Source organism: Lynx canadensis, chromosome D2 (genome assembly GCF_007474595.2).
Source record: "Lynx canadensis isolate LIC74 chromosome D2, mLynCan4.pri.v2, whole genome shotgun sequence".
In the NCBI taxonomy this organism is placed as follows: Eukaryota; Metazoa; Chordata; class Mammalia; order Carnivora; family Felidae; genus Lynx; species Lynx canadensis.
Window position 1 is genome coordinate 32,756,993 of NC_044313.2, and position 13,824 is coordinate 32,770,816.

The window sequence follows — 13,824 nt, forward strand, 5'->3', positions numbered from 1 at the left end:
TCTAATTTCCACTGATTGCCAGATGGTTCTCATTGACATGAGGGTCATTCTGGAGATTTACTCCATTTCCTCTGCCCCACTGAGACCCAAGGAGGAGCTAGGAGCTGTATTGAGGGAAAGGGAATGAGATGTGATCTATACCTTCCTCTCAGCCTGGAACCAGAGCTTTGGGCTTAAGCCAGGAGTGTGAGGCTGGGCACCCACTGTGGGATTGTCTGTGCCCGGTGGTGGGCTGGATGGGAGTGGGGAAGGGGCTGGAATTTGAGGAACCAGGCACAGTCTAACTCATTAGGCAAATCAAGTGCTTCATTGCCTGGTCCCTTTGTTCTGTGTGCATCAAAAATGGGAGACTACATGCTTTTAATCTCATGCCTGTCTTCCTTCTAATAATTAGTTCCATCAGATTGTTTCCTCTGAGAAAAGAGCACATGCGGCTTCTAAATCCTGAGCATTCTCTTCTTGGTGAGCTTTAATTGGTTATGCTTATGGAATTGAGCACTAAATCTCAGTGATTCAATTAAGACATCTGTCTCCTGTGAACACAAATAAGGATGATTCTTCCAATTCCCTATTTCCTAAGGGAAGAGAATGAAAGACATTCGAGTGTTTCAATGAACTTAAACTTTTAGAGCTAAGGGCATGGAGAGAAAGATCTTTGAGGAAAGGTGTGGGGGCTCTGGGGCCTCTTGCCCTGGCCGTGAGCCCTCGGGCACCCTTCAGTCCGGAGGGCTAACAAGGGGTGCGGTCAGCCAAGGATGGCTGTCAAAGTGGCTTAGCACGTGGCCGCTCCTGGGCTGAGATGTAAGAGAAGCAGGCCTGCCTGTCCAGGTGAGTATGATTTAGTCCTTGACTTTACCCGGAGGAGAAATGTAGGGATCATGAGGACTCTAAGCTCAGGGTTTGCTTAAAGACATGTCAAGAATTGTTTTTCTTCAGATCGTGTTATGCTATTTCTAATGGTCATCCTTCTTTCCATTTCCCATCCTCTTTCTTTCTTTGTTCCCCATTTTGATACTTTCTCTTGAAAATCATGCTGAAGGTTCTCTCTCCCCCTCGGCCTCCTCTCCCTAAAGGGGACCGCTTTGCATGGCAGCCCCCCACCATCCACAGTACCTCCAAGGACTCCCTCTACCTGAGCTCACCCAAGCCTTACGTCCCCCTCAGCACCCCCAGCCAACAGAGCCCCTCACGACCCCAGCCCGTCTCCATCTCCCTGGCAGCCAGATCCGCTGCCAAAGGCGTGGTGCATCCTGGGCCCTTGCTTCCTGGTTCCACGTTCCCCAGTGCTTCCTCCCAACCCCGGCACCACTGTGTGGCCACCAGGACGGTTTACAGTGAGAATGTGAGCTCTAACCCACGTCATAAGGCAGTTGGGAATAAAAAGGTCAGCAGCTTATATGTACCTTGTTTATCCAATAACATTTGCCGGGTGGCAGCGCAAAGCTCCTCTTGTGTTGCACCTGACCCAGCCACGGGCACTCCCTTGGAAGCTGCAGGCGCTCGCGCACAGGCTCCCAGCCTTGTCTCCCACGCGGCCGGCACGGGAAAGCCACCCTCTGCTCCTCCTGGCCCTCCCAAGCTATTCTTTGACATCCGTAAAGATGCCACCATCCGGGGCGAGAGTCCTTCCCTGTGCATTCGGCCTCCGTTCCCGGACGCGGTGAGACCACCTGTGCTAGGCCCCCAGCTTTCCTCTGCTCCCGAAAACCGGAAGAGAAAAGAACCTTACCTTTTGCAGCCGTGTTATCCAGCCAAGGCAAGGAATTAGACATGTGTGTGTGTCTTCTACACCATCTCTTTCGAAACTCCTGCAAAGCAGCTCCCTTGTTTTCTGGGCTGCCCTCCCCTCCCTTTCCTCGTCTACACCGCTGCAGCTTGAATCCCGAATTCTTCTCTCTAAACACCTAGGCACAGTCCTCTCTGTCCCCCTCTCTCTTTTCTGGTAATATGTAAGTATGCTGGAGTGTGGGATCCATAGACTAACAACATGGTGAGTTATGGAATGTTTATATCTTTTCACAAGGTGCCAAAGAAATTGTATTGACTCCCAAGCTTTCGGGCTCTGCAAGCAGTTTGGGGGCTAAACACAGCCTGCCTGCCTGTTCTGTTGTTCTCTGTCTCTGTCTCTGTCTCTCTCTCTCTCTCTCTCTCTCTCTCAAGTGTTAAAAGGATTCAAAAATAGAAGGATGGAGAGTAAACTTGGATGGGGTTCCCTCTGTGTCACGGAGTGTCAGGAGGCCAGCTGGCTAGCACGGACGGTCTCATGTACTCTGGAGACGGGCACCGATTAAATATTTCTCAGAGTACATCACTGCATGTCCAGTCTCAACTGTTTAAATATGGAATTCCTTCTTCCCTGCCGTGCCCCTTTACGTAACGACCCCCTTATTTCCTACAGGATGCCACTCTCTCCAGTTCAGCCCAGCCTGAGATAATAGTTGTCCCTCTCTACCTGGTTAATACTGACAGAGGGCAAGAAGGCACTGCCAGAACTCCAGCATCTCTGGGGCCTCTTGGCCCCCCAAGCCCGGCGACCGCCCCTGCCGGCTCACCTCTGACCTTCCCGACCCTAGATGATTTCATTCCCCCTCGTCTGCAGAGGCGACCCCACCACAGCCAGCCGGCCAGCGCTTCTGGCCCCCACCCCCCCGTTAGCCAGACCCCGCCATCCTTCTCACCACCTCCTCCGCTGGTCCCTCCGGTACCGGAGGACCTCCGCAGAGCCTCGGAGCCTGACCTCACGGGAGCTGTTTCAAGTACCGTAAGCTTGCTGGAACCCCCTCCTCAAAGCCTTCCTGAATGTCTGCTCCTGGCAGCGAAAAACCCCTTTCTCACTGAAGTGCTAAGTTCTGAGGGAAGTGTCCACCGCCACTGTGCTTGTGTGGTGACTGTTTGCTTTCCCCGGAGTGCATGCCTCCCGTGCGTGTTCATGGTTCTCCTGCAGCTGCTCACAGACCCCTCACGTCCCTCTTCCTGTCTGTCTTATTCGGAATGCACATCTTCCTGAAAGAACTCCGTTTCCCTCAGAGAACCTCTGTGGCCTTTCCTTTGGCTCGCGATGCTCTCGAGAGGCCAAGCAGATGTGGTGTTGGAGAGCTGAGGAGCCATGTGGGAAAGCCGATGGCCGGCAGGTTCCCCACCAGGGAACAGTGAGCCTCCAGGGCTTTTGTTGATTTGGCAAGTTAACAAACTCTTTTATATGCAGCGATGGCAGAGAATGGTTAAAAAAGAGAGAGAGAATGGAGTTTAATGGAGCAAATGGATCTAAAAGCCTTGCACAAACGTTGGGACTGTTTTCTCCAAAGGCGTATAATTGCTGGGGCCCCTGACTGGAGGCTCCCAGGGGCCTTTGTGACACAACGTTGCTCCAGGAGTCGTGTGAAGGTAAAGAGCCCCGATACCTCAGGCGCCATCCTGTGAGGGACGAGTCCCCATTGTAGGTAGGAAAGCCCAAGTGGAAAAGCTGAATCAGGGTACCCAGTCTTTTCTCTCCTCAGGAGCTCTGGGAATCAAGAGAATCTGTGAGAACCTCAGAGTGAATTGTGAGATGGGGATGCATGGATCTACTCACAGGCCTGTGGGGTACAGTAGGACCAAGTATGTTAAACTTCTGTTATAGTGCTTCCCATGGAGAGAGCACTCAGCTGTCAGCTATGTTGCCGAGGACTTGCCCTAGCAAGTGGGGGCCAGAGTTCTTAAAAGTAAGCTAGGGGCTAATTAGTTAACAGTTAATGAGCTCCTGCCGTGTTCTAGGCATCCTGCTAGATTCCATAGGTACAACTATGAACAGCGTGCAGCCCTTGCTTTCAAAGGGGTTTTTTGTGGATAGCATATCGGTTCTCAAGCTTAGCACACATGAGATTATCTAAGAGGCAAGGAAGCTGGTTTAAATTGTCAGTTCTAGGTTATACTCCTAGAGTCCTGGAATAGGTCTGCAGAGGGGCCTAGGGCTCTGATCTGATCAGGCACATCCCAGGGATTCTGTTGCTGAGGGTCCTCGGACCACAGTGGGTCCTGTAATTGGCTGATGAAGGTAAATGTTCAGTAACATCCCTGTGGCTCATTGAAGCCCTGTGGCTTCAGTCTACGTGACTGATGCCAGTCATGTAGAAAGCAGGAGAACTTTTTGGCTTATAGGAGAATTTATAGCCAGATATCAGGCACCCCAAAGCTGGGAATGGCTTCATCCTGGTCTAGGACTTCTTCTCAGATCTGTAGATGCAACACAATGCAGTTAGGTCAGGACTCAACTGAACATGGCCCAGGGGCTTTAGATGTCCTTCTAGCTTTGAGCTTTGCAACTCAAACCTGTTGGAGGAAACTGCTAGACTGTTCCTAATGCACTCCCCTCACCCCAGTGCAGCTTACAGGTGAATTGAGAAGCTGCTCTTGTTATAGGTGGTATCGATATTCTTCCCTCTGGCACAGAATATTTCTTCTTGAGCAGCATATAAAGTGAGATATTTTTAGTGTCCTGGTATACAATTGTGAGTAGTTTTGTTGTATACTCTCAAATTTATCACCTTTATAGATCTAGATTTTCGTACTGAATTTTGTTTCAGGTATGCCAGGACAGATTAGTTAGGACAGTTTCCTCGATTTCTCAAACCTGACTGATCAGCCTGATAAAGACTTGCAGGGGAGACTTCAGTTGGCCTGAGAACTTCTGGTTTGGCCCCAGGTAACAGGTGGAAAAAGGAAACCGCTTGGGATCCTCTACTGAATGAGAATTGTCGAGAAGAACAGGAGCTCCTAGGGATGGTGGCCAAGCCACAAGTTGATATTTGCTCAGTTTCTGCAGCTATTTAAGAGTAAGAGGGAAGAAGAAAATTCATGTTAATTGATCCACATTCTTTTAGTCAATAGCCACTTTTGTGATGTTCCAGAAATAAGCCTCATGGCACAGAATAATATTTGTGTAATACTAATGTTCACGTGATCCATCCAGACACCACAGTAGGCATTTATACTTTAAAGAGCCATATGTGTGATTTTTTTGGTGTGTTTCTTGGGTGCATTATGGCCGAATTTTCATGAGTGTGTCATTTATCTTTATTAAATCACTTAGGAAGCAAATTAAAAGCAGAGTAATTTTTTTCTATTTTACAAATGAAAAAAAAATGGAGATGAAGCACTTTTGAACAAGATCATATTGTGCCTCTCGAGTCTTGGGAAGATTTTGTTCACTAAACTGAGCTGTTGCTCATAACTAACAGCTGCAACGTCAGGGCACTTTCCGAAGATTTGGAATGACCAAGCCAGTGTGATCCAGGAAGCCCCTACTGTGTGTCAGGAGCTGTCCCTGGTCCTGACACACTCTCTCTTGATGCTCACATATTCTCTTGCTGCAGAAGTTGTTCAGAAACACCTTTGCTAATGGATGGCTCCAGTCATTCAGGTGGCATTTACCGAGCACCTACTGTCTGCAGGGTGTTGTGCTAGGTGCAGGGTGGGTGGGGCAAAAAAGAGGAAGGGAGGCATGGTTTTTGTCCTATGGGCACTTACAGAGAAGCTGATCTCTGGAGCATACTAATTGCTTTGAGCCATACTTTCATCTGGAGAGTAACGATCAAAGTCTTGTTTTTCGAACCCTTTTAAGAATGATGTTCTGGCTAGAAGTCTGCAAATTCCAAAATAGAAACTTGGCAAGATTTATAGATGTGATAGAGGAAACTGCCTACATATCCTTACTGCATTTCGAGGTCTTATTTTCCTGTCTTTAAGAAAGACTGGCATTATTCCCATCATGCAAATTATAACGTTAGTAGTAATGGTTTTATTGGTTTTTAGACCTCAGGTTTTTGAAGTCAGGATTTTCATAAGTCTTAGAGATCTCTGTCACTCAATACTGCAGTGAAAAACAATGTCAGGATAGGACTGGAAAATATCCAAATCTCAGAAACAAATGCTAGTGAAGTTGTTGAGTGATACAAATAATAAGAGTAGCTTTCTAGGAGTACCGATACTTAACTCCTCCTCATTCTTATATCGATGGCTCCTTGTGCTCGCATTGTCTCATGTTTCTTTAGACAAGTGTACTAAACTTTCCTGATTTTTCCCTTAAACCAGCTCTTGTTCTCGGATCACATTTGGAATTGCATGAGTCTTGCATGTTGTTCTACTTTGTTTTGAATTTCCTTTTTCAGTAACCGGATTGATCCACAGTTATTACCAGGTGAAAATAATGAATGATGTGGCTGAGAATTCCAGTAACACTCACCTTCCCTCTCTACCCTTACTAACACCAACAAAGAGACTAAGCATTCCAGCTTATACTTCTAACTGGAATTAGTGATGTCTCATTGATTACATTTCTTTCTGTAATTAAGGTCCTTGTAAAGCTTTAAATTTCTGCTTTTTAAAAAGCATCAACATTAGGTTTCATGTACTTACAGTTGGTTACAGTGTTTGTTTTCTTTTCAGGATTCAGGCCCTCTACTGAATGAAGTTTCTTCATCCCATGCTGGAACGGATTCCCAAATCTCTGCACCAGTTAGCAAACCATCATCTGCCTACCCCTCTACGACAATTGTCAATCCTACTATTGTGCTCTTGCAACACAATCGAGGTAAGAGAGCTTCAGAGAACCCCTCCCCCAGCTCACTGGCATCAACATAGCTGTTCTGTGACTTCAGGGGCAAGAATTCTGCCATTCCACAGAAATTTTCATAAACCCCATCCTTCTCCGAGGTCATCTGCTCCAGTCTTCTCCCTCCTGTGACCCACAGAGTAGACCACAGCAGGGAGGTAGGCCCCTGGTTTGGCATGATGTTGGGCATCTGCATAAGTAAGCTGGTGTAGTATGTGTTCCACACGTTGGGTGTTCACAGTTGCCTTCAGATGATTCCACCAAAAAGAAAGAAAAGACAGAAGGGAAAAAGTCTGTGCGCCTTAACTCTTCATCATGAGATACCAAATCAGAGCTTTGCCTAGAAAATCTGGGTACAGTAATACTTCTTGTAATAAGTCATGTAGTTCTTCGACATCATGAATTTTCTAGAAAGCAAAATTTTGAGTACCAAAACTTAAAAACAAAAGAAAGCATAATGGGTGGAAACCTTTCTAAAATGTCAAACATGTTTTGGGGCCTCTAAAACAGGCTACTGGACTTTCTCTTTGTGACTCACCGGCCTTGATTCTTGCCAGCAGTTAATGCTCTTGGCTGTCATTCAGTGCACCCTCTGGGGACATGAGGCTCACGTGGCCCCTTAGAGCTCTGCTGAGGGTTTCCATGTGTGTTTTCTATAGTTTCTCTTACTGCTTCTGGTTGGCCCTTCCCCTTCTCTGAAGGGGCATCTTAGGTGAAGCCGAAGTGCTCTGAGGTAATAATTGTATATGTCGACCTTTCTGCTTTAAAACTTCAGAAGATGATGCTAAGTGAAGTCCCAAGTTTTAACTTGTTGGAATTCAATAGAGAAATAAGCTTCCCCTTCACAAAAATCCTTTGCAGTGTGAAGTTGTGAAGCTGTTTCCTAGTGCAGAAAGGGCTGTCTAGTCTGAGTTTCATAGAACATGGAATGTTAATTATTTTATTCAGAGCTCAAAGCTGGGCACCCAGTCTTCCTTTTCTCAACTCCCTACTTGCCTGCTGCTCTCCCCATCCCCCACATAACTTGGATGAGAATGGAACTGGAGTCTATTTTTAATTGTTTTCCATGTTAAATGGAGTTTTCTGTTTCCTGCTTCTAACTTGTAAAACAGATGAATGAAACATTTTTTCTCACTTAAAATCTTCCCACTTGAATCTTAAGTAGTTATTTTAGTAATTTTATTTTTTTTTCATTATGTGTGGCCTCCAAATTAACTGTCCTCCATGAATCTGTGTTCTTCCAAAGGTGATAAGGGTCCCAACCCCCACCCTAAACTATATAAAAGACCCCATTCTCCTTTCAGCAGGGTCATACCCCCTACTGGCAATGGCTTTCTCTGCCCAGACACTGTCCATCATGCAGGACAAAGTGAAATTTTGATTCTCTGTGAACTTCTTTATGATTCATCTTTAAAAAAAAAAAAAAAATCCAGTCAAACAGAAGTAAGTTTGTTCCCGGAAGGAGAGGCAGTTTCTCTAAAAATGGGATTTATTCCCAAGGCAACTTGGTTTTTGGGAAATGCCAAAAGTAATATCAGCCGCTTCCACGACATCCCTCTGATGACACCTAGTGAGACATCTTTGGGCACAGAAATGCCCAATTCCTTTTTGTTTCTTTGAGCAAACAGATTCCTCTTATTTGCCCAAATGTCTTTGCTTCTTGCCTTTCTCTTTTGTCCAGTCTTGCCCTTTGGGTTTAGAGATCAGATTCGTGCTGCCTGAATCACACATCCTTCAGAAAAAGGATACAAGTACGTTGGGGTTTTTTTTTGGAATAAAAAGTAGCCTGTCATGAAGAGCAAACCACATGTTCCCTGAGGAGGTGGAGCACCAAGAGTGGAGAAGAATGGAAACACCTAGCTTCGGATTCCTGATTGTCCGTGGGGAGTAGGGCGCGCGTTTCAGGCCTTGCTTTGCAATTTACCCGGCCTGGCAGCAGTGCTGGTAGACGGTAGCCATGAAAACAGTTTCTTCACTATTGCAGAGTCTCCTGAGGGAATGATAACTTTACTCTACTTCTGGAATTCTAGTTTAGTCATCCTAAAAAAGGCTTACTTTTTTCTTGCCTAGACAGCCCCAGGGCACAGTGTGACAATAACCCTGTCTCTCCAAACCAGGCCCCCCGGTTGCAGACAAATGGGGGGCAGGGGGCACTGCACGTCTAGCCCAGCGCTAACGGCCATGCACAACACGGCTCCTCGCCCCTCTCCTCGGCTTTCACACCACACATCTGAGGGCAGATCACTTAAAATCAGTCTGGAGGGAGAATTCGAACCAGAAAACTCAGGACTGAAGAGGCGCGTGGATCTCCTAGCTCAGAACTTCTTGGTCTTTAATGTGTACCGTCTTGAGAGGACACACTTGCGGATCCGGATTCAGGAGGTCTGAGGCAGGGCTGAGATTCTGCATTTTTTTCAGCAACTTGCAAGGCACATCGATGCCGCTGGTCCACGGACCACGTCGGAGAGCAAGAGTTGCCGTGGTTCCCAGACTCTGGATCTCATGGTCACATGAAGCGGTCTGGGAACTAGCCCAGGGTTGCTAAGTTCTAACTTTGGTAAATAACACCCCTGAAGAACAACTGCTGTTATCCGTATCACATGTCATTCTCTAAAAGAAAGGCCATTTCATATCTCAGAAGTAGCGACGACATAGTCTTGGAAGTTGAATAAATTTGATTTTGCGTAGTAAGAAAGGCCTTGCCTCTAGCTGGCAGACTGGAGCTTGAGAGCCATAGATCCGGTGGGCACTTTGATGTGACGGATGAGGAAACAGGCTGAGAGCTGACGTGATTGGCCAGTAGCCTCCAGCAAGCTGCTGGCAGTGCTGAGCCTGGAGCTCTGTTGGGCTCCTGTTGTCCGGCTGATGTGAACTATGTCCACATCCAGAGGTGGACAGGCTGTTCCACAGGCTGAGCGAGGCCCTGCTGCTCTGTTTACTTCTTGCCCACATGGATTCTGGAGGGAGGGTGAGGCCATAGCCAAGGCGGATGATGACAGCACCCAGGGGCTGGCAGGCACTCTATTTTTATCTGTGTGGCTGCTTATATTTAGCAGCTTTGGAAGGTAAAGGTCATTTTTGTGCTTATCCCATAGCACGTACACACAGAACTCTCCAGAGGAGATATTGGCCTCCCCTCCTCACAAGTGCCCGGGAGGGTGAGGAACCGATAGACCTTCCATGTTAGGGAACCGCGATGGCCCGGCCATCGTGGTTGGAAAGAACCCTGGACTAGGAGTTGGGGGTCAAGGTTCTAGGCCCTGCTCTGATTTTCAGTGTCATCATGGGTAGTTTGTGCTGATTTTCTGAGACGTCTCAACCCACCTGACCTACCTGCTAGAGTTGTTGCAAAGATTAAAAGTGTTAACATGTGTGAAAGCTCTTAACACAATGTCTGGCATTTGGCAGAGCTCTCAGGAGACGGTAGCTGCCTTGGTTATGATTACAATTACATTTCCCTCCAAACGTAGTAAGACTGGGGTCTTTTTAGGGTCCTGGTCCCTTGAAACCAGAGGAGTTGGGAGGAGTCTCTTTCCATGATCAGATCACCTTGAAACCAGACATAACAACCAGAAGGCAGTGACTGTTCCCTGAATCTTGGTGCAAATGTAGGAGGGTGGGCTGGGGGGTGAGGAGGGGGGACTAGGACATACCACACCTGGATAAGAAAGCTGTGTTAATGCCCCTGCATTCAGCTGGATGTGGTGACTATGCAACATTTGACATCTAAGCCCAGGGACAGTTAGGGTGCCAATTTGGGGATGCTCACGAATTCTGGCGTGACTTCCCAGTCTTGCCTTGTCTGTGTAAATCTCATGATGTGTGTCCTTTCTCTTACCACAGAACAGCAGAAACGACTCAGTAGCCTTTCAGGTAGGTACCAAGTACTTATTTACATGCTAACACCTTTGATGTGTGCGCAGCAAAGTCTGAGGAGCCCCTCTGCTATGCTGGGGACTCTGCTGCTGGACCACAAGGATGGTGAAAGCAGGCATGGTCCTGCAGCCTGCGGGCTAGTGGGAGCACACCCAACGGGTGACCCTAACCAGTACACCTGTTCTGTGCAGCTGTGATATGTGTCTTGATGGTAAGAACAGGGTACTCTGAATAAAAAGAACAAGGAGTTGTACCTTAGCACATTCATTAGAGCATTCATGGCAGGCCTTGCTGAAGAAGTCACCTTTCTGTTTGCTTCTATTCCTCTTCTAGGATGTGACAGGTCAGGGTTAGGAAATGTGGGCAAGTTCTTTTATTTGGGGGCAGCAAGCCCAGGTGCCAGTAAATGACCCTGCATGATGGCCCTGGGTGGGAAACTCCAGACCAGCAGTGCCTGGAAGAGGGTGTGAGGACTGCTTCCTGAACTTGGGCAGGCATCAGAATCTCCTGGAGAGCTAGTCAAAACCCCAATTCCAGGCCACAGCTCCAGAGATTTGGATCTAATGCATATGGGTGAGAACTTACATCTTAACAGGTTCCCCAGTGATGCTGATGCTGCCCTGTGTACTGACCACACTTGGGTATCGCCTTTCATCAGGAACTGACAGTGCTGGGCGTGTATCTGACAGATCATCAGATGTCAGGGCTCGTCCCGATAAAGTATGCAGCACTGAGGCAAGGCCAGGTGTGGAGGGAACAAACGCACAGCCAAACCTGTGAGGAAACCCAGGAATGGAAAGGTTTTACCATCTCCTTATGGCTTTCTGCTTTGAGTCCTGGTTCTACTGCTTCCCGTTGGCGGAGCCTTAGGTTCCTAATGATCTAAGATGTGAGTTACTGTTATCAGTAGGCACCTCCATTGATTCATTCGTCATTTTACTGAGTGCCTGCTTTGTATCAGGCCCTAAGCCAGGCTCGGTGGCCATGACTGGGCCCTTGAGCAGCCCGTGGTGTGCTGTGATGGTTCATAACCTTATTTTGGTGATGGACTCATTTGGAGAATCTAATAAAGGCAGTAGATGAATTTCTAGAAAAAGCCACACGTGTCAAACGTGCGTGTGGTGGATTGGTAGATACTTGTGAATCGGGGCGGGAATCCCTGATCTGGTGGGCACACACAAGCCACCGTTTTCTGAGCGGCTGCGTCACGATTTCTGTGTTCTTTCATGCTACTGCTGCCCTTGTGATCCGTGGAGAGCCTGGTGGGGAGAACATGGGCTTCTCACACCCTCTCAGCTTTATCGGGACTTGGCCCCAGGACCAGGACAGGCCATGGTTGAGCACAAGGTGCCCTTCACTGCCCCCTCCTGACTTGCCACACCGACTCACTTCACTCCCTGGCCCCAGCCCAGGTTGCTGAGAACAGGGTGGCTCTAAAACAAAGGTAGCTCCTGTGAAGGAACTCCTTCTTGCCTTTGGGATTGGAAAGGAGCATGGAGTAGATGAAAAAAGGTGCTCAGACACAAGTTAGGAGACCCAGAGTTTGGTCCTGGCTCTTTCCTCTTACAACTGTGTGTCCCTAGGTAAATTACCTTACCTCTCTGAGCCACAGCTTCCTCATGTGGGAAGTGGGGATGATAATCCTTGTCCTTGCCTCAAAGAGGTGTAAGGACCACGTGTGACAGGAAGGGGGGTATGCCTTGCACACTGGAAAGTGCTCTGTAATGTTAGGGCTTCTCCACCAGGCTGGCAGGCTCAGGCCACTTCCTTGGCTCCAAAATGAGCCTAATGTTTCCATCTTCCTTGAGTTTTGGGACAGAGCCACTAATGGTATTTGATAGAGTGGGACATAAAGTAAGTGCACACTAAATGTTCGTTTTTGTTTAAAAAAAAAAAAAAAAGGCACCCTTTTGTTCAGAAGCCCTTGATGGAGAGAAGGCTGGCTGGGCTGACTCCAGTCACTGACTCCATCAGTGAGGCTTTGCCCATCATACCTGTGGTGATGGCACATGGAGGGCCGCCCATCTCTCCCACTGTCCTTAATGGGTTTTTATTGAGCCTTTATGGGGCTTCTTGTTCAGTGAGATGCACTCGGGATTGAGTCCCACATGGTGTTTAGCCACCTCAGTTCGTGGTCCTCTTGGGCAGATGGAGAGGAAAACAGGTCAGGGCTGGAGCACAGGGGCTGATATACGTTCTCAGGGAGATGTCAGCATTGCTGTGGCTCTCACTCACAAATCTGTGGGTGTGAAGAAAAGGGAAGCTGCCCACAAACACAGAGGCCCTGTCCCAGGTTGTCAGCATTGTCACTTATTTAACGACCCTTTGCAGCACCTTCCTTTTGAAATCAGTATAAAACTAGAAAGAAATGCTCCTGGATGTCCTGTTGAGGGGTCAGTATTTGCCTATTAAGGAATAGCAGCAAACCCTCATTGTAGATGTCAAAGGGTGGTCCTGTCACCTGCATGGTACAGTGAAGTGTCACTTTGGGCTTTCACTATATATATTTAAAAAAGAAATTTTTTTCTGAGGCTGCAGTTCATCTCTCTGTACACTGAAATTCACTCAATCATGAATTGCATGATCACAAGCTTCTGAAGTGAAATAATTCAGGGCTCATTTCTGTAGATCTGAAGAACTCTGACAGCCTTGGAACAAGTCCATGAACTGTCAGCCTGAGTTTTGCAGTTAAGTGATTGTTGTTAGAGCCACCTGCCCTAACAATTAAAAAAAATTCTCTGGGCCTGAAAACCCTGAGAATGGCAAGTCTGTGCTCTGCTTCTGAAGAGAGGACATTGGAGCAAGGAGTGGGAGCATCTCCAAGCACCAGGTGAGACGGCTCAAAATCAGCCTCACCTGCTGCTTGGTGGTGACACTTAGGAAGGCCTTTCCAGGTGGGAGGAAAAAGCTCGGCAGAGCCATTTCAGGGGTAGACTTTGGTAACTTGCAATCCCCCCTACACTGCCAGGCTTCCTGCCAAATCCTTGTCCCTCCCTTCTGGGAGCCTGAGAACTCACCCCATAAAGCCAGTCTGGTCGTAACATCCTTTAAAGCTCATGGTGATGATGTCAGGGATCAGGTTTTCTGAAGCATTCACTAAGCTGAGTCTTGCACAGAAAGTTTAGAAACCGTCTGTGGTCACAGAATGAGTACTTGGTTCAGAAGTTGGTTTATATACAAAATGGAATACTACTTGGCAGTGAGAAAGAATGAAATCTGACCTTTTGTAGCAACGTGGATGGAACTGGAGAGTGTTATGCTAAGTGAAATAAGTCATACAAAGAAAGACAGATACCATATGTTTTCACTCTTATGTGGATCCTGAGAAACTTAACAGAAGACCGTGGGGGAGGGGAAGG

The 13,824-nt window shown here is 47.6% G+C and overlaps 1 protein-coding gene across 3 annotated transcripts in view; it reads left to right on the top strand.

Moving 5' to 3' along the window:
* SORBS1 (sorbin and SH3 domain containing 1) overlaps nt 1-13,824 on the top strand; it is a 189,983-nt gene that overhangs the window by 95,720 nt on the left and 80,439 nt on the right. For all 3 annotated transcript variants that reach the window (XM_036064312.1, XM_030335628.2, XM_030335629.2), the window contains 2 exons: nt 6,424-6,568; nt 10,433-10,462. In XM_036064312.1, the coding sequence (XP_035920205.1) occupies nt 6,424-6,568; nt 10,433-10,462 (175 nt within the window). The remainder of the gene's footprint in view (nt 1-6,423; nt 6,569-10,432; nt 10,463-13,824) is intronic.